This window comes from Mauremys mutica, chromosome 5 (assembly GCF_020497125.1).
Source record: "Mauremys mutica isolate MM-2020 ecotype Southern chromosome 5, ASM2049712v1, whole genome shotgun sequence".
In the NCBI taxonomy this organism is placed as follows: domain Eukaryota; kingdom Metazoa; phylum Chordata; order Testudines; family Geoemydidae; genus Mauremys; species Mauremys mutica.
Window position 1 is genome coordinate 133,831,467 of NC_059076.1, and position 27,887 is coordinate 133,859,353.

At 39.7% G+C, this 27,887-nt stretch overlaps 1 protein-coding gene across 3 annotated transcripts in view; it reads right to left on the reverse strand.

The window, feature by feature from the left end:
• CTNNA2 (catenin alpha 2) overlaps positions 1–27,887 on the reverse strand; it is a 765,838-nt gene that overhangs the window by 667,220 nt on the left and 70,731 nt on the right. Inside the window, exons 1-2 of one of the 3 annotated variants that reach the window (XM_045017826.1) lie at positions 17,681–17,699; positions 2,439–2,545 (exon numbers count right to left, since the gene is read on the reverse strand). In XM_045017826.1, the coding sequence (XP_044873761.1) occupies positions 2,439–2,540 (102 nt within the window). In that variant the 5' untranslated portion in view covers positions 2,541–2,545; positions 17,681–17,699. Of the gene's footprint in view, positions 1–2,438; positions 2,546–4,043; positions 4,130–17,680; positions 17,700–27,887 lie in introns of those variants that run through there. The other 2 variants (XM_045017827.1, XM_045017825.1) reach the window with 2 other exon arrangements.

The window sequence follows — 27,887 nt, forward strand, 5'->3', positions numbered from 1 at the left end:
TGTCAGGAGAGTTCATTAACATGTTAAATGAGAGCCACACCCATGTGACGTTCCCCTGGTGTTCTCTGGACCGGTGATCTGCTAGGTCACCCCAATCCTCGACTCTGGGAGCCAGCCTTACTCTCTCTTGTTCCTGCACAGCCTCAAACATGTAAGCTACTCCCAGCTATGTGAGTGAGCACTTTTGGCCAGCCACTGCTTGGATTGTGCAACTGAATGATGCTAGCCAATATCTCCAGTCCCAGACACAAGCCTAGGAACCTCCATCTTTCAGTGTCCAGTTATGCCCACTGGATGCTGCAAGCTTATATGAGTTTGTCAATTTAACAAAGACATTGATATGTACCAGGGTTGTTATCCCAAGGGGAGTATCTGACATGCTTCAAACCAAAAGCACTGCTTCAGGTAGAATAAACAAAAAAATTATTAACTAAAGAAGATAGTTTTAAGTGATTATAAGTCAAAGCGCATCAAGATTTGGTCAAATGAAATAAGATCAGCTTAGAAAGTGTTTTGCTTTTAACACTTTTAGTGCCATTTCAAACTTAGATGCTTCTTACCACAGGCTGGCTGGTTGCCCTTCAGCCAGGCTCTCCCTTTTGATCAGCACTTCAGTCACTTGGTGGTGGTGTCTGTAGATGGAGGTGGAAGAGAGAGAGCATGGCAAATGTCTCTTCCCTCTTGGCTCGCGCCCCCTGCCACCTCAGAGTCAGGTGAGCATTACCTCATCCTAGTCCCAAACTGACCAAGGAAAGGGGGGTGACTCACTCGAGAGTCCAACAGATCCTTTGTTGCTGCCTAGGCCAGTGTCCCTTGTTCCTGTGAGGCTGGGCTGGGTTTGTCCCATACATGCCCTGATGAGGTGTGAACTGCCCCTCTGCTCCTGGAGAGTTTTTCCTGGGCTTGTTTTAAGCCTTGAAGACACATTTTCTGCCTCATAACTATATACATGAAATTACAACCTATAACATTACTATAACAACAATGCTCAGTGCATCATGAGCCTTCTGAAAACACCTGACATGACAAAATTTGCATTGGATACCACACAATCATATTATAAGGATGAAAGTGGCGGGAACATGGGGTTGCAGGGTGTTCCCCTGAGGTACAGAGTCTCACAACCCATTTGATCACTTCAGCAATCTCAAAAGTCATGTACAGGGCCAGCTCCAGGCACCAGCTTAGCAAGCAGGTGCTTGGGGCCGTGACTCCAGAGAGGGGCAGCATGTCCAGGTATTCGGCGGCAAGTTGGCAGAGGGTCCCTCACTCCCGCTAGGAGCGAAGGACCTTCCGCTGAATTGTCGCAGATCGCGATCGCAGGTTTTTGGGGTTTTTTGGGGCTGCTTGGGGCGGCAAAACCCCTGGAGCCGGCTCTGGTCATGTAGCCAAGCTTTACCTTATACTGGCTTGTCAAATGTAATTTGAAGAAAAATGTAAAATACCTTTTTTTTCCCCCGCAACATGTAAAAGGCAAAACAAACATATTACTGGTGGCAGCAATTTTGCTGGAAAGTGACATCATTCAACATGAGCAGTATGGGAGCCACACATAAAAATATCATTTAAAAATAGAACTTTTGTTTACTATCAGTTTTACTCTCACTGTAGACGCCAGCATTAAACTCAGAAGAAAGCCTACCCTTTGTCCTTCAGGCCACTCCCCAAGGCCCACCTCTGCCATAATGTCTGTAAGAAAACTGCTAATTAATAATGATGTGAGGGACAAAAGGGGATAGTTGGCATTTATTTTATATATAATTGTTAGAAGAATAATTGCTGATTGTCGTTATCTATTATAGCTATATATACATTGTATCTGTCTGATGTTATTCCTCTCCCACTACTCTTTTTACGATATTTGTCTTAGACTGCACAGTCTCTAAAGCAAGAGCTCCTGAATATGTGTTTGCACACTGCCTAGCACATGGAGACTGCCTGGGAGCCCTTAAGCACTACTGTAATATAAGTATTTAATAACAACAATACACTGAGATGCAACATCACACTCAAGACAACAACTAACTCATAGACTCATAGACTTTAAGGTCAGAAGGGACCATTATAATCATCTAGTCTGACCTCCTGCACAATGCAGGCCACAGAATCTCACCCACCCACTCCTGTAACAAACCCCTAACCTATGTCTGAGTTATTGAAGTCCTCAAATCATGGTTTGAAGACCTCAAGCTGCAGAGAATCCTCCAGCAAGTGACCTGTGCCCCATGCTGCAGAGGAAGGCAAAAAACCTCCAGGGCCTCTGCCAATCTGCCCTGGAGGAAAATTCCTTCCCGACCCCAAATATGGCGATCAGTTAAACCCTGAGCATGTGGGCAAGACTCACCAGCCAGCACCCAGGAAAGAATTATCTGTAGTAACTCAGATCCCACCCCATCTAACATCCCACCACAGACCACTGTACAAAACAATCAACTTACCTGTGTAACAAGTGGTTCCAAGAGCCTCTCTACTGTAAGAGTCCTGATTTCTAAGCTTTTGGGGTCCCATTTTAAAATGATAGGTGAAGTTGCAGAAGTCATGCTCCCTAGAAGAGACAAAATTACATAAACCTATGTAAATTATTCAGTCTGTATATTTTTAGATATTACATAAAGAGGAGTACTTACATATTCTGTGCACACAAGATGTACAACAAATATTCCTGCATCACTTACCTACCTCCCATATGTACACAAAACCCACCGCAAATTTCACACTATGTTTGAATTCATTCACAAGGTCCCTTTCCTGCTACATTCTCTCTGAACTCCTTCAACACCCACTTTTGTCATGCTGCCTACATTTGATCTAGTTGCAGTGCTACCAATTCTTGTAATTTTATCATTAGTCCAGCAATATTTGATGTTTTTCTGAAAGCCTCCGCTCTTGGAAAAATTTAATTACGTGAACATCTCAGTATTTATTTACCAAAAAAAAAAGGGATGTTTACAACCTCCACCACTGCAGAGAACAGCTTGCAAATGTGAACTATAAAGGCTCAAAACCCAGAACACTTATAAAAAGAAACAAAATTTATTATTTTAAAAAAAATCTCATGATTTGCTGGGGAGAGGCTAACTCAGAATTTTTGAAGGTTTGGGGTTAGCATTACTATGTTGACTTGCATAAAAGCTAACCATTTGTTGTTCCTCTTCTTCTAACCTCTGTCTACCTACCAGTCTTTGGACAGTGAGCTCACTGGGTTCGGCTCTATCCCATTTTAAATTTCTGAAAAGTGCCTAGCATAGCATGAGCACTGCCATATAACAATAATAAATAATAATAAAAGTAGCAATAATACTGTTTTATATTGTCTTGTATAGCTGAGATCAGAATAAAGCCTTCTATATTTAATTAACCCAGACATTTAAAATGGTTTTCTTAATCCAAACTAATTACTGCCTACACTAAACCACAGAGGAATGTATTTGAGTAATATGAATGGCACATTATAATTTACAAAAGCAGAGGCATTCAGGCACCTACCCTGAAGTGTGCAATCCATAGCACTTAGTACTGTAAACATTGCCCACCACCAGGCAATATCTGATGGAAGGATTTGTAATAGGAAGGATATGAAATAGGAAGGACTTGCTCTGTGTCATTCAGAAGAGTTGCAGTGCCCATTAACTACCACTCGGAACCACAGGTACGTAAATGCAAACCAAAGGCATTTCACGAGAGACAAAGATATTTTTATCTTGTCCACATACTACCTAAAATATATCATAAGCCAATATGAAAGCAGAGCATAATACTGCAGAACGTAACTAATCCATGCTCCTTATAATTTGCACATGCAAAAATGGTCCTCCTGTCTCTCATTTTTGCCAATATTCTCCACCAAAAGTATCAGGGTAGATGCCTAACTGCAGAAGAACATGATGCTGATTGACATGGGCATCTAATAATCACCATGGTCATGCCAGCCATAATAAATTTCAGGGCTTGAGGAGAACCACTAAAGCTGTACACGTTTGCTGAAGAAGTTTTAAAGAAAGTCACATCACTGAACACACCACTGGTAATCACTAACTAAGCACCTGAAACAAAAGTCTGTTGAAGTGCTAAACCAACTTTTGACAGTAGTAGCCTCTTCTTCAGGCACAGAAATAATATTGTCTTCATTTGGATTAATTCATTTAAATCTGAGAAATTGATTGGGAGTTGAAAAAGCAGGAAAACTTGTCTTTCGCTTCCAGTCTATGAATAAAAATGAGATGGGAAGGAATGAGATCTACTAGTTTTTATAGTTTAAAGGACAGCTTAAATAACTTATGAGACTGTTTTCTCATTTTCAAGAGACATAAGTGTCTCGGAGTGTGGGGGGACACCAGGTCCTGCACCCCCAGCTTCCTGTGATTCACCATGACTCTCAGCCAGCCAGTAAAGCAGGTTTGTTTAGACGACAGGAACACAGTCCCAGACAGGTCTTGCAGGCACAGACAACAGGATTCCCCCCAGTTAGATCCATCTTGGGGTCCCAGGAGCACCACTTCCCCATTAGGGGGTCAGAGCCCTGTCCGGGCTTCCCTTCATTACCCAGCCAGCTCCTGCCACTCTCTCCTCCTCAGCGTCTCCTCCCCCGGCCTTTGTTCAGCTTCCCTGGCAAAGGTGTCACCTGGCCTCTAACCCCTTCCTGGGTTCTCACGTTACATGCTCAGGTATCCTCCCTCAAGACCAGTCTCCCATCCCCCAGTGCAGACCATCCTCCCAAGCCAACACTCCCCACTCAGCATTCACAGACCACATTAAGAACAGTCCCAGTTCGTCACAATAGGTGAGTAGAAACTTAAGCTCCAGTCACTTTCATCCAGGCATATTTGAAAATTTCTCCAGGTTGAAGTGAAATAATCAGTTTAATTCACTGTCTACAGTTAATCCTTCTGTTCCTTTAATAAATCATTTAGTTGTAAATGTGAAACGTGTTTTGATAAGAGAAGTTTATATATCCAAAACATTTAAGGTTGCTTTAATAAAAATAAATTTTATAAGCTGTTTTGTGTGTTTAATTAAATTGCAATTACTATCCTAATGCCATGTAACACAAATCATGAGCTAAAATTAATTATCTAGTAAATAAGCACTATATAATTCACTATTTTCTAATATAATAAAATCAACTATAAATAAAAATCTTAAAATATTAAACAATATAATTGCTTAAATAAATGTAGATGGTTATGGTGTACTGTTTTAGGTAGCAAAAAGATGTACCAAATCTAATATAAAGACTCCATTTAGGTGTGAATCAATATGTTTTAATGGTTATATCAACCAATGAGAAAACACTGTTATTTAGAAAATAACTAAAGTACAAATGGAAAAATGTATTAAAATCAAGGCTTTCCAATTTGTGATTTAAATCATGACTTAAATTGCCTTGCTTTAAATCAATCCACCGATTGCAAAGTTAACACAGTTAAACAAAACGAACAAAAATGTCAAGTTAAATAATTATTCATTCTATTTCATTCACTAATGCTACCTGAACAATTTAAAATGAAAAAAAAAAAGAGTGAATAGGGGTTACACGCCTGAGCATAATCTTTAAGGATTAAAGATTTTCCTTGCAACTCATAGCGAATTCTTTCCAAGACGGAAAAACAATCAAACAAGGAATAGTCTGTTGATCATATTCTGTTATCTCTTCTACCCAAACAAGCAAAAACATTACTTCACATATTGTATTTAAACACAAGAACCTCACAGCCCTGAAGTATTCCAATGCACTTGGGCCAGGTGGGACACTGGCAGACCAGGTGCCAGCTTATGCCAAGGCCCTAGGCCTCACTGAACATTTACAAATGCATAACTGGAAACCAGATGGATGATGCATGTATTTTTCTCACTCAGCTATGCCCCATGTTATAATGTAACAGTGAACACTTGCATTCTATATATCCCTGATAACTGAAAGTGCTGCAGCCTGGAGGAATTACTACGGTCAAGAGTTTGTCACGGTTATTTTTAGTAAAAGTCATGGACCGGTCGTGGGCAATATACAAAAAAAAAAAATCATGGGAGCCATGACCTGTGACTTTTACTAAAAATAATGAGGGGAGAGAGGATGGGGTGGGGGGAGGGAAGGAATGACAGTTGAAGCCCCGTGGTGTGACTGACAACCCCAGCCCCGCCACCATGGTGGGGAGGAGCAGGGCGGGGCGGGGGAAAGCACAGTCCCAGCTTCAATCCTGGCTGAAGCCACAGGGCAGGGACACACAGCAGCAACTCTAGCTCCGGCCACAGCCGAAGCCGTGGGAGGGGAGATGCACAGACCTGGCTCTGGCACGGACCAAAGCTGCAATGGGGAAAGGGGGCGCACAGCCCAGGCTCTGGACGCAGGGGACCAAGGAGGCACACAACCATCTTCAGCACTGGCCATAGACACAGAGATAGAGGGATACACAGCCCCAGCCCTGGCTGAAACCAAGGGTGAGGGGTTGACAACCCTGACTCCAGCCCCAGCTTCTGACAGCTGAAGCCGAAGTCATGGAGCTCCAGTAAAGTCACAGAATCCATTACTTCCATGACCTCCATGGCTGAATCATATCCTTAACCATGACACGCCTTCTGGTGGGGGATTGTGACCACCTGGATGATAATCACTGAGGTAACAAGGTAATTGGGGAGAATATAAGGAGAGGAAACATGAAGCAAAGGCAACGGAGGAAAGCGCTCAAGGGGAACTTAGAAGGAAGCTCAGAGAGTGAGCCTGGGCTGAAGAGTGAGGGCTACAGGGAAGTCTGTCCTTGCTATAAGCCCATGTTGCATGTTCTGGTGATGTAAGAGGGAAATAAATGCACATCTTGGTGAATGATAAACAGTCTGGAGTGTGTTTATGACTGTGGAACCCCCTGAACTAGTGCCCTGCGACACTCTGTAACACTCTGTAACTAAATAACCCAATGTGTAATGCAAATGAAGGACTATAGCAGGAAGGTGCTAATCCCTGCATATTTCAGAAAAAGTGGTCATGTATGACGACCAAAGACTCTAAATGCTTTCTTCTCTCTCCGCATCATCAAAGAAAGAGCCCACATGGGTAGTGACTCTGTCAACTTGTTTTTCTGTGACAAGAAGCTATAACTATGGACACAAGGAAAAATCCTTCTTCTCTGGACTGTTTGGATTCTAACGGGGCAGAATAACCAAACAAGAATACAGAGATCCCCAGAATTATTCTGGGTAGCCCTGAAAGACTTTTGAGAAATGGGCAGATCACTTCATCTCTGCAACCATTTGGAATTATAGACTGTGACTCACCTGTACATATATTTTACTTGTATTAACCTCTCAATAACTCTCATTTATTTTTCCTGGTTAATAAATCTTTAGTTAATTTGCTATAGAATTGACTTCCGACATTGTCTTTGGTGTGAAATTTAGGAAGCAAATACTGGGTGAGTAACTGGTCTGTTGGCACTGGGTGCAACCTGAATATTCTGTGGGTTTTGGTGCAAGTGACCATTTACTGCATAGACTAGCTTTCCCAGTGCCTAAGGGGACTGTCTGTGACTCCATTATAAGACTATTGCATTACTTTAGGGGTTCAATTGGCACTGTCTTGGTGAAATCTAATTATAGAACATACCACCAGTTTGGGTGTCTGCCCTGCTTTTGACAGTCTGCCCTGAGGTAGGTACTCATGGCCATGAGCCACTCCAGACAGCATGACACCACCACATTTGTGCCAACCAATTCTGTATAAGGAGGAGAACCTATGTTATCTGTCAATAGAGGAACACCACACAATTTAATACAATTAATATTTTTGTTTAAATATAAAATAAGCTATTTTTTTAATGTGAGAGAGAAAAGGTTGTTGTCAGGAAAAAATCTCTCTTTTCATCTTAATTTCCCAGCTCAGAAAGAAAGCCAATATTTTCCAAGAGAGACACGATGGGTGAAGTAATATATTTTGTGTAAGCTCAAAAGTTTCTCTTTCACCAACAGAAGTTGGTACAGTAAAAGATATTACCTCACCCACCTTGTTTCTCTAATATCCTAAGACCAAGATAGCTTCAACATTGCCTACAATCTTTTCCAAGTTACTTTAATTTTCTTGCTTTTCTCTAGGAGTATCTGCTTTTCAAAACTTTACATTGTCAATATAGATTTTCAAAATGGAAATAGTTAGATAAATAATAACCCAATGTTTCTTGAAAGCTGAAGTTAGTTTGGGTGTCAACACTTATACCTTTACAGGTATGTACTGCTCTTTATCCAAAAGTAAGTTTCACTGAACTAAATTATGACCAACATCTTTCTAAATGTTTATTGGAGAGGACATGCAGTTCCTCAGTACAAAACCTGAATGAAAAACATATTCACTATTGTTCCGCTGACAGCGCATGATTTAAAGCCAGAGTGTGAGATGAGCCATCAGAGGCAATTACGTGCAGATCTTGTGATAGGCCCCATGCCAGCCAATCACAAGCGAGGACCCACCCACATGATTCCAGGGTAGATATATAGGCTCTTAGGGGAAGCAGTCTCTTCAGTCTGCTCAGCATCACTATCTGGTCAGGAACACTCCCATTGCCAGTAGTGTCAACCAACTGCCCTTGCTCCTGCACCACTCTGTGTCTGTTTCCATGGTAGTGTGGGCCCCTGTGTCTGGGCAGAATCCTAATGTCAGTGGAACTCTGCATGAGTTCACACTACCCTGAGCTTTTAAAAACAAAACATTGACATATTTTACTGTATATGAGACTTGTCTTTTCCACTCATGGAAAACAGGGAGAAATCAAACTCAAGTCTACCACACTAAAATGCGTTGCTTTCATCAATAGTGTAACAATCTTCGGGTTCATTAAATAACAAATTAGTGAATGGGAAAGGAATAAAACTTTAATAAAACAACTGGAGAGCCTCTCTGCTCAACTGCTGCACACAGCCATGCTATGTTCCCAAGCCCTGTCTCCAGGGCACATCTCCAAATTCCCACATTCACAACACTGTCCCTTATGAGGGAGTGTCTCCAAATCACAATCTTCCATAAACATATCTCTACACGTAGTTTGGAACCTACCAAATGCACGGTCCATTTTGGTCAAATTCACAATCATAAGATTTTTAAAAAATCGAAATTTCCTTATTTCAGCTATTTAAATTGGAAATTTCAGTGTTGTAATTGTAGGGTCCTGACCCAAAAAGGAGTTGTTGGGAGTGAGTCGCAAGGTTATTGTAAAGGGGGGTTTGCATGACTGCTACCCTTACTTTCTGCGCTGCTGCTGGCCAGGAGCCTAGCTCTGAAGGCACCTTAACTTCTGCGCTGCTGCCTGCAGAACTGGGCCCTCAGTCAGCAACCGCCACTCTCTGGCTGCCCAACTCTGAAGGCAGCAGCGCAGAAGTGAGAGTGGCATGGTATGTACTTTTGTACTGCTGCTTGCATGGCGCTGACTGCAGAGCTGGGCGCCTGGCCAGCAGCCGTCACTCTCTGGTCGCCCAGATCTGAAATAACCTTGTGAACCCCTGCAACTCCCTTTTGGGTCAGGACCCCCAATTTGAGAAACACTGGTCTCCCCCATTAAATCTGTATAGTACAGATGCTCCCTGGGTTATGCAAACTCGACTCATGCAAATCTAGACTTACGCAAGGTGTTCCAGAACAGAATGCTTGCATAAGTTGGGGAGCATCTGTATAGGGTAAAAGCACACAAAAGACGAGCAATAATGAAGTATGACCCTAGTGACAGTAGTGGATGTTGTATCCTTGGGGCAGCCGGTGTAGGAAGCAATCACTTGAGGCCAGAGAGCAGGCAGCTAACCAAAACCTCCATTTTATTTACAGATATACAGAGAGCACACTCAGCTGGTTGAAACCGGCTGAGCTAACCCATAATAATCTAACTCAGTTGCCATGGCAACAAAAACCATGACAACCAAATACACAACAGTGGAGGAAAACAAAACTGTATTCCTAACACTACAAGAAGATAATTGTAGTAAGAAGAAGGCCTGAAACATAAGGCCTTTTATGAGAGGCCTTGTATCAGAGGCCTCATACCAGGCTTTACTACAATAATGTTAGGCATAGGATACTTGTTTGTTTAAAAAAAGAGAGACAGGAAGGACAAAGAAGAAAAATAGAAATAAGAGTAACAAGAGAGTTGCAATAAGCAAGAATGAAATAATACCTTAGTCCTTTTATAAAGGCTTACATTTTCAAAACCCAGTGGAAATATGAACTAAATAATTCTCAACAGTCCTGTGTAGTAGATTAATAAGTAATATCCCAGACAAAAACAACAAACAAACAGTTCATTCAGAGTTAAGGTTGAGCAGACACACAGCTAATGCATTTAGAAAATTTGTTAATGGAACACTGCAGTTTTAAAAAATATAATAATAATTGGGAGGCATGAAAGTGCACAGTTGAGATAAACTAAACAACTTTAGCTCTGCTTCCATACTACCAACAACCTCCCATCTCTCACCTAGCAGCTCATGCCTAAGTGTGTTGTGACATATGGTTTTAAATAAATTTCTACAACACTTTAAATAAGTTTTTATAAGGAATTTGAGAACTCCACATCTTATATTTAGAAAAGCCATGCTATTTGAAAAATTTGTATGGCACGTAGTAAATGTATTCTAAATCTGATTCTCTGACACAAAGTGTGATCCTTTGCAACTACTCTGTCCTTTACTCTCAGAGTGCAAGTCACAAACGAAGTGTTCTCTGCTTACCTGATTTGTATTTGTTAATAGAAAAATATTGTAAGAACGGTAGCTACCCTATTTGGAAGCATATGTATTTTAAGAATCTATGTTTCCTCCCCCAAGGAATTTAGCTTCTCTATATCTCATTAGATGGTAAGTGACTTGCCCAAACTCACACTACGCATCAGTGGAAGAGCCAGGACTGGAACTCAAAAGATCCTGGTTCATAGCCTTTTTCTCAATCCAGTAGACTGTGCTACCTGTCCCAATGGGTATGGACAGACAAAAAGAATCAGACTTAAAGTAGCAGAGGGCACAAAGTAAAAAGAATCTGAAAGGTAACTGTGCAAGAAGTGGTAAAAAAAAATCCAGGGAAATATAAAAGAAAGGTAGACAGAAAGAATGAAAGATAAAAACACTGAAAAGGAAAAGAAGATGACAGAAGAAGGCAGAGAGGAGAAACATCCTGTGGGTAGGAGCACCTGTCATCAGTCACTGACAAGCACAGCCTTCAGCAGATCTGGCTGAAATAACAGCAGTTGACATGGGAGGCCCAAACCACCTTACCTAAAAAAAGAAAATTAAAAGATGGGACAGGATGGTTTGTTGGGATATTTGTCTCTGTTCATTTGAACTCCACATTTTTTACATACCTGTTTATTTTGTTTCTTATGTGTGCTGCCTTTTCTCTCCATAAACTTAAACAAGAAAAATAACTGAAAAATGGTTACATGCATACCACACACATACACACGAGGGTGGCATGGCCAGATGCTCAAGTCAATAACAATTAGAGAGTGATTGCTGGACAAAAAAGGGAAAAAAAATAAGGTCAAGTTGTCAGTGTTTGTTTAACTTTTTTCCAACTAGTTTTTAAATAAATAGCCACATGTAAGAACATGTAAAATTCCTATGTCTATTTTTTTTCTGCAATGCACATAAGAATGCAATTCTGTTCAAAAACTGATTATGACAGTTGAGAAGAAAAGTTTCTCAAAAGTACCTACAGTGGCTTAGGCCTAAGTCTCATTTCGAAAAGCATCTAAGTCCCATTAAAAGGCTCTTACATCACTTAGACACTAGACAATTTAATCCTGGACCACTAACAGCTATTCATTCACACACAGCAGCTTAGCCTCATAGGGTTTCATGACCTCAGATGGAAACTATTCTACCTGTTCTAATGGGCTCTAATATCTCTGAGCTCACCACCGCTCTACTGCAGCCAAATTGGAGTGAAATTGAAAGCTCATTAAAGTCAATAGGCTTTGGATCAGATCCTTGTGAAAAATGACATTGAGAAATGGATTACTGACTGAGTTGGGTGAATGTATACCATGCAATGCAATCTGACCCTAGCACAAATTGCCTCCCCTCACAGAAGCAGAGGAGACAATCTGGCCCTAAATTTCTATTCATTGTTAATGAGCACCTTCATGAATATCAAATGTTTACATTATCTACATATTTCACAGTATGGACCAGTTTTCATAAACTTTTCATCATTTTTGGTAATATCAATGCAATATTCCCTGTTCTTTTAAAGTAGAGCGACAAAATGTGTGGATTAAGACAACCAAAAGGAATATTTATTTCATTCTCACACCTTGCACCAGATGTACGTTGTTACTCAGTAAGCATGTTTAACTACTGTAGATTTTTTTTTATTCAAAATATCTAGCTATGGCATTTATAAAGTACTTAGTGTAGTAAGTAGTCATTATCTTTGCTTTAAAGTGGTTGATAATATCAGCTCCCAATATCATAGAGTAGACTGATCCAAATGTTTCCAACTCCTACAAGAAGCCCTTTCTAAAATCATAGAATCTCAGGGTTGGATGAGACCTCAGGAGGTCATCTAGTTCAACCCCCTGCTCAAAGCAGAACCAACACCAACTAAATCATCCCAGCCAGTGCTTTGTCAAGCCTGACCTTAAAAACCTCTAAGGAAGGAGATTCCACCACCTCCTTAGGTAACCCGTTCCAGTGATTCACCACCCTCTTAGTGAAAAAGGTTTTCCTAATATCCAACCTAAACCTCCCCCACTGTAACTTGAGACCATTACTTCTTGTTTTGTCATCTGGTACCACTGAGAACAGTCTAGATCCATGCTCTTTGGAACCCCTTTTCAGGTAGTTGAAAGCAGCTATCAAATCCCCCCTCATTCTTTTCTTCTGCTGACTAAATAATCCCAGTTCCCTCAGCCTCTCCTCATAAGTCAGGTGTTCCATCCCCCTAATCATTTTTGTTACCCTCTGCTGGACTCCTTCCAATTTTTCCACATCCTTCTTGTAGTTTGGGGCCCAAAACTGGACACAGTACTCCAGATGAGGCCTCACCAATGTTGAATAGAGGGGAATGATCACGTCCATTGATCTGTTGGCAATTCTCCTACTTATACAGCCCAAAAAGCCGTTAGCCTTCTTGGCAACAAGGGCACACTGTTGACTCATATCCAGCTTCTTGTCCACTGTAACCCGTAGGTCCTTTTCTGCAGAACTGCTGCCTAGCCACTTGGTCCCTAGTCTGTAGCCGTGAATGGGATTCTTCTGTCCTAAGTGCAGGACTCTGCACTTGTCCTTGTTGAACCTCATCAGATTTCTTTTGGCCCAATCCTCTAATTTGAATAGGTCCCTCCATATCCTATCCCTACCCTCCAGCATATCTACCACTCCTCCCAGTTTAGTATCATCTGCAAACTTGCTGAGGGTGCAGTCCACGCCATCCTCCAGATCATTAATGAAGATATTGAACAAAACCGGCCCTAGGACCAACCCTTGGGGCACTCTGCTTGATACCATCTGCCAACTAGACATGGAGCCATTAATCACTACCTGTTGAGCCCGATGATCTAGCCAGCTTTCTATTCACCTTACAATCCATTCATCCAGCCCATACTTCTTTAACTTGCTGGCATGAATACTGTGGGAGACCACACCAAAAGCTTTCCTAAAGTCAAGGAATAATACGTCTACTGCTTTCCTCTCATCCACAGAGCCAGTTATCTCATCATAGAAGGCAATTAAGTTAGTCAGGCATGACTTGCCCTTGGTGAATCCATGCTGACTGTTCCTGATCATTTTTCTCTCCTCTAAGTGCTTCAGAATTGATTCCTTGAGGACCTGCTCCATATGATATGTAGCCTAAATCAAATGTAGCCTAAACCTTTCTTGCTCAAATTTTTATTTGTGAAAACATGAGGTCACTTCCTTATAAGTATCTCTGTGCCTACTCCTAAATTTCTGTACTTGAAGACTTTAATGAAATCATACCTTAGTCTCCCTGCATCTCTTTCATCAAAAAAGATTACTTCCATATCTTTAGATCAACCAACCACATTGCCCTCCTCTGTGGTCTCTCTAATAACTAGAGATCTTTTAAATTAAGTTATCTAAATTTCACACAATGTTCCAGAAATATGCAGAAGTGCCATGCAGAAATGCAAAAATATAATAAGATTAAAATAAACATTGCTTTAGATTTAAGATGTATTCTTTGTTTAAAGCAACCTATCCCCTCTATTAGGATACTGATACTGCTCATATCACCTCTACATGCCTTTTTGCCTGTCTCATTAATATTTAAGCCACTTAATTGGTATTTCACTTTTTTGTTCTTCTCACCCCAGAACCAACACATCTCCTGGATTTAAAAGAATATTTTAGTCATCTGACAATTTATCCAAAAAGTTCAAAAGCTCCTACAATTTCATTATATTCACCACTGTGTCAACTATCTCCTGCTTCAGTGCCATCTATAAGTATGGATACCAAGCAAATACAGTAGTTCAATTTTCCAACTCAGTAATTAATATGTTACACAGGATTGTTCTCAGCATAAAACCCTGTGGGAACCCAATTGTCATTTCACTCCAGGAGGATTTTGTGCCATTAATGATAACCCTCCTCACTGTTCCTGCCAACTTGCACATATTTTCTCATCAGTGCTGATATCTAGATTTATCATTTTGTTCACCAATTGCCTGTGGGACAACTTACTAAAAGCCTTACTGAAATCCAGGTAACTCACATCCACTGCCATGCTTTCATTAATTTTTTTGCTCCTTCGAAGAAATTAGATTTCTTTGACATAATCTATTGTTAATGAGCCCATGCTCAAGAGAGCCTAAACTCTCATATTCATTTCTAAAGTACGATGCCAGGATTTGTCTGTGATGGAGTCCAACTATACCATTCTATAATTATTCACTTCTCTCTGGCTGACAGGAAGTTTGCCTGATATTCATCTTAAATTTTCTGGTTTTATTTAATTTAATCCCAATTCATCATAGGAAGCTCTTGAACTCTTATAAGGTGTTTTGCTCCTCTGGTCTGTTGGACCTTTCTGCCCTGCTAGGGATTCGATCAAGAGGGTGGTTTTCTAAGGCACTTCTGAAATATTGGAATATAACTTGGGAGCAACATCATAACTATATTTTGAGAAGGAATAAAGCTGATTAAAAGGTGTTAAAGCTAATGAAAGTATTGTTTTCTCTTGTATGGGGCAGTCCGCTATCTATTGAAAAGATACTTGATAAAGCAGTGAGCCAGGAAATGCATGCAGTCCTCTTAATTTAAAAGATAACTATCCAGAGATGGAAGAGTGCAGACAATGTGCTAAATCACCACAACCAGATTGGTCCTTAATTTAAAAAACAAAAACAAAAAAACTTTGGAGGAATCTAATTTGAAGAGGACGGATTTATTACACTCCTGGGTTATTGGTCTACAAGGATCATAACATATATAACTATTGTGAAAGGGTCCCCCACCACTAGAATCACTGCTCTGATACAGGCAATTTGCATGCTCTTTCATTCCATTTGGCCATATCTTATTCAATACGAAGGTAAGCAACTTCAAGGAAAATGGTACCAATTTGTGCCTTAATGAGGAGTTACCCTTACATAGGATTTACTCTACTGCAATCATTGCTGTGCCTACTGCAAACCAAAATACTGGGCGGGGGTGGGGCAGTCTGAGCTCAAATGTTTTACACTATCAAATGGACGGGGTCCATGATGAAGCAGTGAATCCATGGAGCTATGTGATGCTACATCCACCAAGTCCAGAAATATTATGTTCATACTATTAGCTTGGCTCCACCCTCGTAGCTGTTTAAGAAAACTGGGGAAATACCAGTGGGCTGCTTTCTAGCAGGGAGCCAATAAAAGTAGGTGGGATACTTCTTAACAGAGAGCTGTTATGAAGATAATTAAATATACTTTGCTACAAAGATATCTGATTCTGAAGGTAAGAAGAGGACTGGAAGAAAATTCACCCCAGAAAGAAAGGTATTAGAAAGAAACACAAAGTAGTTCAAAATAAATTATTGAAAAACTAGACAAAATGAAGACTTGACCAGAGAGAGGATTTCATAAAGAACTTCATGCAAATTGCAAGTAGGTTCACATTATTGGTATTTAGCGGCACTGGTTCCACTGAACATAGATAGGAAAAGTTAAAATAATATTATGCAACCAGCTGAGAAATTGTAGAGAAAGGGAGCACATAGTACACTTAAGCAGCATGAATTGATTTAGGAACAACAACAACAACACTCCCTCAAAAACCCCAAAACCAAATAAAACAAACAAAAAAACCCAAAGCTCTCTAAAGTCATAGAATCATAGAATCTCAGGGTTGGAAGGGACCTCAGGAGGTCATCTAGTCCAACCCCCTGCTCAAAGCAGGACCAACACCAACTAAATCATCCCAGCCAGGGCTTTGTCAAGCCTGACCTTAAAAACCTCTAAGGAAGGAGATTCCACCACCTCTCTAGATAACCCATTCCAGTTCTTCACCACCCTACTAGTGAAAAAGTTTTTCCTAATATCCAACCTAAACCTCCCCCTCTGCAACTTGAGACCATTACTCCTTGTTCTGTCATCTTCTACCACTGAGATCAGTCTAGATCCATCCTCTTTGGAACCCCCTTTCAGGTAGTTGAAAGCAGCTATCAAATCCCCCCTCATTCTTCTCTTCTGCAGGCTAAACAATCCCAGTTCCCTCAGCCTCTCCTCATAAGTCATGTGCTCCAGCCCCCTAATCATTTTTGTTGCCCTCCGCTGGACTCTCTCCAATTTATCCACATCCTTCTTGTAGTGTGGGGCCCAAAACTGGACACAGTACTCCAAATGAGGCCTCACCAATGCTGAGTAGAGGGGAATGATCACATCCCTCGATCTGCTGGAAATGCCCCTACTTATACAACCCAAAATGCCATTATCCTTCTTGGCAACAAGGGCACACTGTTGACTCATATTCAGCTTTTCGTCCACCGTAACCCCTAGGTCCTTTTCTGCAGAACTGCTGCCCAGCCATTCGATCCCTAGTCTGTAGCAGTGCATGGGATTCTTCCGTCCTAAGTGCAGGACTCCGCACTTGTCCTTGTTGAACCTCATCATATTTCTTTTGGCCCAATCCTCTAATTTGTCTAGGTCCCTCTGTATCCTATCCCTACCCTCCAGCGTATCAACCACTCCTCCCAGTCAAGTGATAAAGCTGCGGATTAGCCCCTAGCAGGAGCAACTTCTACAACTGCAGCTGTAATATTATAGCAAAGATGAGCTATGTGTTCAGTAATTATTAGCAACAAGGCTGGTTCCACTCAATACCAAGATTTACATGCATTGCACACACGCCCGTACCCTAAAAAAAATAAATAAATAAAAATAAAAAAAAAAGGAGAACAAAATACCATCAATATCTCTGTAGACACAATGTCTCCCAAGAGAGTCATGGAATACAATCATGAAAAAATCTTGAGGCTACAGTTTGTACCTAGCTGCTTTTACTTTTCTAATGTTCTTATACAAAACTGCAGAAAGAAATCCCACACAGAGAGGCAGTCCCTTGGGTAGACCAGCCCCAGACCATTTAGGGCTTTGTAGGTCACAACCAACAACTTATCTCCACCTGTAGACAACAGGCTTTATCCAATACAGTCAATCTTTCATCAATAAACTGCTTTTTTTTTATTTATTTATTTTTTAATTTATGTGTCTCATACCAGATCCAGAAGGACCACTTGGAGAGTGGCGCCAGGCTGCAGCCCCTTTTCCGGCTCCTCCAGAACCTCTTATTGAGGTTCTGGCTGCACTTTTTGCCACATTTATTTCTCTATGCACACCCAATCCGAGGCCTCACGAAGTCGCGGGACCACCTCGTCAACCTCCTCCTAGCTATGGCCAAGGTGGCCATTCATAACACCAGGGAGGGGAGGTTGGAGGGGGGGGCCTGCGACTGTGGGGCCGTTTTTCGTTCTTTCATCCGTTCACGTATCCGGGGAGAGTTTCTCTGGGCAGCGTCCGCCAGCTCTCTCTATGTCTTCGAGGCGCAGTGGGCACTGTCCGGGGTTCTCTGCTCGGTGTCCCCTTCCGGTTCCTTAGTTTTGGCCCTTTGACCCCCACATCTGTTCCTGTTGTCGCCTTTGTTGTCCCACAAACTCAGTTGGGTTCTGGGTTTCGTGGCCCCTCCCTAGGCTGGAGGAGGGGCTTTTAGCAGTGAGCAATTCAAGCCCCGCAGGGCAGGAGCGGGTAAACAGCCCAGGAGAGGGCTGGGGCAAGAAGCCTGGGGTGATTGGAGGAAAGTAGGCTCAGCTGGGGCCATGCCCCAATCAGGCCCAGCTGGCCCCTATAAAAGGCTGTGAGCCAGAGGCCCAGGTACTCTCTCTCTGCCTGTAGAGGGAGAAAGGCCTAGCTGCAAGGTATCAAGAAGGGAATCTAGAGTGGAGCAGGGCTGGGGAAAGGCCTAGGGAGCCAGGGAGCTCCAGCCTAGGAAAGCCCCAGGCTGGAGGCCTGGTAAGGCCCATTACGTATTGAGTTGCAGGGGGCAGACCATGGGTAGGCAGAGGCAGCAGATCTGAGCCCCCTTTGCTGATGATGAGTGGCTTACACTGCAGTCTGCCCCAGTGAGGGGGGAGAGGGGGCTAGATGGGGACTGGCAGTAGCCGAACACTAAGGCAAAGTGGGGATAGTGGGTGGGGGTTCCCCTGGGAGGGGGAGACCCTGAGGCTGAAAGGGGTTACTGCCAGGGGGCAGCACCCCAGGTAAATTGGGCACCGGGGTGCTGGGAGGGACATGGGGCCACAGGTAAGGTGGATCACTGGCCTGCAGAGAGCGCTCTGGAGCTGGAATTAGCTAATTCCCAGAAGTCACCAGCAGGAGGTGCTGCGGCGGTGAGTCCAAATGCTTACAGAGAGGTAAAGAGAAAGTTAAGTTATCATGCCCATTCACTTAGCCCTCTGACACTGCCAACAAAGTTGTCAATGTCAGCTATTGTTACTGATGTGGATACTTGTTCAAATAGACCATCAACAGCCATCTGATGGTCATTGCTCAGATCACTACAGATCTGGGCTGGATTTGAATCACTGACCTAGGGGTGAAGGGCTTTATGATCATTACCAAATTATTGAGCCATCTCATCCCCCAGAACAGTTATTTTAATCAATTTTAGAAATAACTAGCATGTGGTTCCCAGTAAAACTTTTACTGTAATCTCACATTAAATAACCAGTACTCTCACATTAAATAACTGTAAACATCACACGTCACTTAGTATATACATTTAATGAGACTGGGGAGGGAGCAAATAAAAAATGAAATCAAACAACTTTATATGTTTTATATCTACACAAAGGAGCTGATATTTCTGATTTTCCACCAGTTTATTTCTTGCATTAACAGTCATATCCATATTTCTGTTTAATAAATTCAGCCACTTTAAGATGCCTGCCTACATCTCTCTATCTGCTTTACAATCCATAGCTTGAACATGCTTGAAGATTCCTCTAAACTTGTGGGTGGAAAGGTGCTTAATGCATGTGAAGAACTCTCCTGTAACATTCATAGTGCAGTTGTTGTTTTTTTTTTTTTAAACTACCCCTCTATTTTTCTTAATACATAAATACAATATATAACATTACCAGAGATAAAGATTTGAAATGTAGCTAACAATTCTACAGTCTAGATAATACTTAGTCCTGCTATGAGTGCAAGGGACTGGACTAGATGCCCCCTTGAGGTCCCTTCTAGTACTATGATTCTATTAATTCTGTTGATGATGCACAAGCCAGAAAATTCAATATCTAGTTCAGTATTCATAATAATATTGGCTAAGCAATGCTAACAGGAATAAAAGTTTGATTTTAATTAGTAAAATAAGCAGATGTGATTTAGAATATAACAGGAAGAAGAGTTGAGTAAAATGTTGCCATTTTTGCAATCAGTAGTCTAATAATAACAGCACTTTAATTTCTCTCCCTTAGTTTCTTCCATGTACAAAACAGATAGTTACACCTACCCATTGTACTGACAGGAGAGTTGTGTAGAGTATTTTATAAAATGCTTTGCAGATTAAAAAAAATCTAGTGTTGAAAAGCATGATAAAAGTGCCAAGTATTTATTTTATACAGGAACTTTCCACAGTACCATATTATAAAATATAACAAAGTCAAACAATAGCAGTATTTTGAGTGCAGAGGCAGGAAGAAGCCAGTGGTCCTTATATGGTTCAAACGTAACTGTGTAAAATCTAGGAGAGGTTTAATATTGTAATGAAAAATTCCAAATTGTACCAAGCTCAGTAATTCAAAACTTTTGATAAACGGTTCTGAGTGAATTTCAGGATGCTGTTCTTAAAGGTGTACTGCTGCATAAAAATTACTTCAGTCTGATCTTTTTTCCCCCTACTGTCACAAGTTACACTTAAAATTACTTTAAAAAAATCAGAGAAAAAGAATTTTTTTTTTTTTTTAGTTTATTTGTATGTGGGGGCCTTTCACATACCAAAAATAAATAAATAAATGTCTAAAAATATCCCCACAAAAATGGCAGGTGGCTCCGGGACATGTTAGTATTGAGCTGACTGAAAAATGCAGGGAAAAAACCGTGAGATGTGTTCCTTGAAATTAAGGGAAAATATTTAGCAACCAACTTCTCATGCAACTTAAACAATTTAAAAAATTGATAAACTTTAATGCAGTATCCGAAACCATTTTTAACTAACAAATTTTCAAAACAGACCATATCACATTAGAAGGGTCTGTGAATGGTCAAACTATTTGGAGTATAAAAATATTTTAAAGCAATTTTATAATGTCAATATACATAAGACACATCACTTTCTGTCTTTGGCACTTAAATATGATGATCTTACTTGTTTTCCAATATATATATTTGTCTCCTATTTCTTAGACTGTGGGACCAGTTAAAGTGTTTATAGAGAAAATTGAGTGAAATAATAGTTCTGGTCTGTTCAAAACTCTCTATCCACCCACCTACTCCTATTTGTGTGGATTCAAAACTAGAACTTTCCTGCAGTTGTCAGGTTCAACAAAACCATAAAGCAAATTTCAGCTGAAACAGCACAGGTTTTTTCAGATTTCGAGCTGAAATCATATGAAACCACAGTTTCACACAATTTCTTCCCAACACATCAGTCAAACTGATTGAGCCATGGCAAAATGACTAGTGAGCTAGAACAGAATTTCACCCAGCCTGTTTTATCTAGTTTCACACTTCAATGAGAAAAGTAAAGTGTTGAGTCCAGGGTGGAATGTTTTAAATTTTAAATCATGATTTAACTCAATTTAAGTAATCCATGTTAATCTTGTTTGGCATTTGTACTTTCTACTTATTTTCCTAACCAAAGGTGGATTTTTATTGGTTGGTAATAATTAAAATATGTTTATTTACAGCTAGATCTAGCCTTTACATTGAATTTGGTACTTTTTGCTAACTGTGAGGATACACTAGATCTAAACACATTTATTTAAGCAATTATATAGAATAAGATGTATTTTTCTTATTTTTTACATTTTTATTTTGTTATAAAATTGTGAATGATATATTATTTACTAGAGGATTATTTTTTTACCTCATGATTTGTCAAGCTCGATTTTAAATCTATTTCTACTTGCTAAATAAAAGTACTTTTAAATGTGCTAGATATATACAATAAAAAGTATATTTATCAAAAGATGTTTACATTTTAAATAGGTTTATTAAATAAAGGAAGTTAATTGAACTAAATTTTTGGTCATCATGTCCTTCAAGACTTTAGAACTAGTAGATCTCATCCTCTCTCACCTAGTTTTTATTCATAAGTTAGAAGAGGAAACCAAGCTTTTCTGCTTTTTCAACTCCCAATCAGTTTCTTGACTTTGAATGATTTAATCATTGACCTGAACTAGATAAATAAGCTGAAATGAAGAAAATATTCTCTGAACCTAGCAAAGCTGGTATAGCACTTCAACAAACTTTGATTCTGGGTGCTTAGGCAACAACTTCAACCATTTCAGTGGTCTGACTTTCTTTAAAAGCTTGGCAGCAAATATGTACTGCTTAATTTAAAAAAATAATTTAAATTATTTTAGTAGATTATAATTTTAAAGAGTATGTGTCTAGAGTTAAATTTTAAATAGGTTTATTTTAAAAGTGTACTTCGTTTTAAAAATACAAGTTTTATGGTTTAAAAAATAAATCATTTATTATCCCGCCTGGGTGAGTAACAGCAATCCAAGTACGTGGTAAACTAAACATTGTTCTCTCGCTATATTGGCCACTCATTGTTAATGGGACACTTCTGAAAAGATTCCTGCTTGAGCCAAGTCAATGTCTTGTACTTCTGCATGAGTTAGATTCCTCAGATCGCATCTTGGAAAGATATGGGCTATAGCTTACTGATGCAATTTAACTCACTAAGTATGTAGTGTGCGGGGGGGAGGTAGCTAATATGACCCAGTATAAGTTATTATTATACTTATTGTGGTGCTAATTATATCTAATCTTCTCTTATGAATATTTGTTTTAGAATATAAAATTAGAGAGGAAATTCTCTCTCCACTACCACCACACCATCTAAGAAAAGAGAATGTAAATCACTGAAAGACAAAATTATGTTTTTCTGAAGCTTTATGAAAGATCTTGGGGAGAAAAAAAATCTACAATTTATAAAATAATAAAGAGCAGAAAACCAAGGTTAGGAAAATGATTTCATTTTAGGATTCTGAAGATATAAAGCACTTCAGCTTTGTCTTGTGCTGTACAATATCAAACTATGCTTAACTTTTAATGAAATACAAAGAAGTCAATTTTTTCTCAGCATAATTTACATTTTTAGTTGATGGCTCTCCTTCAGTATCTATGAGATAAAAGCTTTTATGTAGTGTGTGCGTGCGCGCGCGCGCACACACACAAAGTTTCAGGTACAAATTTCATTCTCATTCACGGCAGAAACAAAAACAATTACTCAGAAGAAGTCTTGTACCCAAGAATAGAGATCAGCAAACCATCTCCTGTCCTGGAGGATGTTACACAAGCAATCTACAGATTCTAAAGAAAGTGTGCCCCAGACACTACACGTCACTGAAGAGAGAGAATGAAATTCTACAAAGCCAATTTTATGTTTCCCTCCATGAAAACTAGAACAGAACCAGACTTCATTGCATATATTTAATCTGGTTTTTCAGGTACATTTCTTCTGCTGCAATATCTTCACATCAATAAGTACCTTTGTTTTAAGCTAATTGTAGAAATTATTTAACAGTAAAAAAGTAAACCTTTTAAGAAAATCCTCATTGTCTCATCAGTAGTGAAGTACTTGTCCAGAAGATTAAAACATTAATTTAGACCTTTGAATAAAGTGAGTTTTGGTTGTTGGTAATAAAGCTCACCAAACTGTTTTGATTAACATAGAATATTGGAATGATGGTAGAGACTGCATCTTATAAATCACTTAACTCTTCTGTGTTGGTCTTGCAGATGGGAAACTTGATTGGGACTCAGAATAAGTGGATTCAATTTCCAGCTCAGCCACACACTTCTTATTTGACCTTGGAGAAGTCACTAATTTACCCTATGTTTCACTTTCCAATTTGAAGATTCCCAGAGATACTTTCCCCAACTCACTGGGGTCATGTGAAGACAAAAATATATTCATGGTTGAGGTGTGACAATACTATGGCAATGATAGCACATATGTACAGATTCATAGACTGCAAGGCTAAAGTGCACCATTGTGATTATCTAATATGACCTGTATAACACTGGCCAGAAAAACATTGAATCCTGATTCAAAAATGGTCAGTGACAGAGAATCAGCCACAGCCTGTTGTAAGTTGTCCCAATGGTTAGATAACCTATCAAAAATGTATGCCTCATTTTCAGTCTGAATTTGTATAGCTGCAACTTCCAGCCATTAGATCATGTTATACCTCTCTTTGCCACACTGAAGAATCCATTATTAAATATTTGTTCCCCAGGTTGGTACTTATAGATTACAATGAAGTTACCACTTAGTCTTCTCTTTGTTAAACTAAATAGATAGACTCAAGGAGATCAATCACTATAAGGCATCTTTTCTAATCTTTAAACATTCTTGTGGCTCTTCTCTGAATCCTCTCCTATTTATCAACATCCTTCTTGAATTGTGGGCACCAGAACTGGACACGGGATTCCAGCAGCAGACACACCAGTGCCAAATACAGAGTTAAAATGACCTCTCTGCTTCTACTTAAGCTTTCTCTTTTTATGCATCCCAGGATCTCATTACCTCTTTTGGCCACAGCATCACACTGAGAGCTCATGTTCAGCAGATTATCTACCACAACCCCCAAATCTTTTTCAGAGTCACTACTTTCTAGGCTAGAGTCTCCCATCCTGTAAGTAGGGCCTATATTCTTTGTTCCTAGATGTATACATTTAGCTATAGTAAAATGCATATTGTTTGCTTGCACCTAGTTTACTAGATAGCTCTGAATCAGTGAGCTGTCCTCTTCATTATTTACTACTCCCCCAATTTTGGTGTCATCTGCAAACCTTATCAGTGATAATTTTATGTTTTCTTCCTGGTCATTGATAAAGCTGGTAAATAGCATAGGGCTAAGAACCAATCCCTGTGGGATCCCACTGGAAATAGACCTACCTGATGATGATTCCCCTCTACAGTTACATTCTGAGGTAGTCAATTTTCTGAGCAATCCAGTCCCAGTATCTCAACAGACCCATGTAGTCCAAAACTTTGCAAAACCAAACTCAGCTAGACCACTGTAACATTGCAGCAAGTGCAAGTGGTCATTTTTTTCCTGAGAACTTGATTGAAATGCAAGAATCAAGTGTCCAAAGAATACCCTGTCCTTGTCTGATCAATTAAAATATTGTGGATGGAGATTTCTATTTATCTGGAAGCATCAGCTGTTACCCTAGTCAATCCAGCATATTTACATTTACAGGTATGTCCTTTATTGCCACAAATCAAGGTAGCACTCACTGGCACTCTGCCAATTCTAGAAGAACATATCAGATACAGGTTTCAGAGTAGCAGCCGTGTTAGTCTGTATCCGCAAAAAAAAACAAAAACAAAAAAAAACAGAAGTACTTGTATCAGATACATAGAGCATTGATGAAGATGCATTTTACCTTACATACCACAGTATGGACCTCATCCTGCTCCACTGATGCCAATGGGAGTTTTCTATTGACTTCAGTGGTAGAAGAATCAGAGACTGTGTGATGCAGTATATATGGTGAAGAAGCCATACAGCATATCCTGAAGTAGAACTGCCTCCAAGTCAATTAAAGGTCCTCCTGTTTTTTGATCTGCATTCCCTTCTTATCACACACTTTATTTTAGTAACTCTGTAGGCTTGTTGGGAAATGTTTCCATAATGTATTTTTCCAGTGGACTGGCTTCCTAAAGTCTACCTCACTTTAGAAAACTTATCAACTTTTCTAAAACAATGCTTTTTATCAGTGTTGTATTTGCAAGATTGTATTCTCATCTGTTGAAATCCTTAGGTTACCACCATCACTGAAAAGAAAAAAAAAATCTCTGTTCTGCAAATGAAGATACAATGGCTATTGAGACAAAAATATCTAGTTTATCACTTTTATATGAAGATACACCTATTTGATAGAACTGGAAGGGGCCCTGAAAGGTCATCAAGTCCAGCTCCCTGCCTTTACTAGCAGGACCAAGTACTGATTTTGCCCCAGATCCCTAAGTGGCCCCCTCAAGAACTGAACTCGCAACCCTGAGTTTAGCAAGCCAATGCTCAAACCACTGAACTATCCCTCCCCCCTTAAATAAAAGCAACAGAAAAAGATGATGGGAAGGATCAAGGTTCACTTATATCTGCCCCCTTAAATCATAACTGATTGTATGCAACACACACACCTTATCCTAGGGACAGATCTCTGTTTAATACTTCAGAGGAAACACAAAAATACTTCCTAACACCAGCATTAAATAGCTGAATCCCATGCATGGGATCAATGATAACTATAGTTAATCTACAACATAACTTTTATTGGCTTTTACTTAGAACACTCTAAATGGGTTTAAGGCCCCATTACTTGAAATTACCTCTCCATGTGATAATGATGTATTTATGATGAAGGAATGAGCATAAATGACAACACTCTAAGTCTCCCTCAGTTTAAAAAGAAGGAAAGTTAGGGCAGGATTTTTTCTCAGGAGCCCTGGACTTTGCAGCTTACTCTCCATCTGTTCTGAAATAGCCTGAACCCATGGGCTTTAAGGGCACACTGCAAAGCCCCCCATTCTCCAAACTTCGCTTGATTGTGTTCTGTTCGCACTCTCATTGAAGTGCATAATTAGTCATTTTTAAACAGTACAAATCATTCTCACATGAATATCAAATTCCTATATACCCTAAACAAAAGTCTGAAGATTATTCTCAATCTTCACACCACAGGATTTAGTCGTCTTTATTTTTCCAACTGTCTGTAACCCCTTCCATCGTTTCAATGGCTCATTGCACACACAACACAAACCCAGCAACAAAGAATTTCCATAGCAACTGTTGAAACAGACTGCAGCTCAGCAATTCATATCATGTCTTCTTAACATTTTATGTTCTTTCATCCATTCCTTAATTTCTTAGTTGTGTTTTCCTATCTACATTGGTCTGCAGACTCTTAAAAACAATCAAATACATATTGCTCATTAAACGTCTAATACAATTAAGTTATTTTCTTAAAGACAAGTGGGACTATTACTGTTCAGGGTTAAATGAAGTAGCTTCAGTGTTCACAAATGTCTGAAAGGAATAAACAGTTCTTCAAAATATATCTAAAGTGACTCCCCACCCCACAAAAGAAATTCTAACTTTCACTCTTCAAAAGTAAATATTTGTAAGAATGTATCTGATATTTATATTAATATTTCCAAGAGTGATAAGAGAAAATATACATTATTGTGAAATTTGAGCATATTGCATCAGAACAAATATAGGAAAGCAAACTTTTCCAATTTAGGAAATATAGTACCATAGCAGATTTACAAGATGGAATCAAGGCCAATTCAAAATGTCTTTCTCCTAGAAGCAATTTAAGCTGGGTGCTAGCTTGTAGATTTTTGTTTTGTTTTCTGCAATGGCATCTATGAATTAAGTAGCATTTTAACTTATCTCTAACATCTGGTGTACTACAGCCAGCATTAATTCACCCCAGCAATACTGACTAACCCACAACAACATTCTTTGAAATAATCAAACAAACAGTTGCTAAGCTCTCAACATCAAGCACCATGGAAAATGTGCTGATCACAATACATTCTGAAGAGTGGTTTGTATATTGTAGGTGCAAACTTGGCAGGTTTTTTAGAACCACAACGGTAGAGTTGACTACAAATTCTGATCTGAGAGCCATGTAAATACAAAGTAATGTCAATAGTGAAGTCAACAGATTTACTCAGGATATACAAGGGTATGATGAAGTGGAATGTGACCCAGTGTTGATATTATGTTTATTCACACAAGAGGATACAGGTCATATAGGGAAAGAGGCAATAATACATGATATATTCACCTTTTATTATTAATTCACTGAGTGCTAATACATTTAACAAGAACAATATTCTCATCTTCACAAGAAATCCAGAGTTCATTGGCTGTAAGCATCAGACCTCTACAGGAGACATACACTAGGCTTAGGAAAGGATAGAATCTTCTCCAAACCCAGAAATAAGGGGAGAGATTCTGATATTCCTTTTATACTGGTGTAAATATGGAATAACACTATTAGTTTAAATGGAGTTACTCCATATTTACACTGTCACAGATCAGGACACAAGCCAAGCAAGTTACCGGGCTAAATACAGGGGTAATTGGATGAAATTTAAGGAGGTCAGATTAGAAGACCTAATGGTCCCTTCTGGCGTTAAGCTATGAATTTGGCCAGAAATTACTAGAA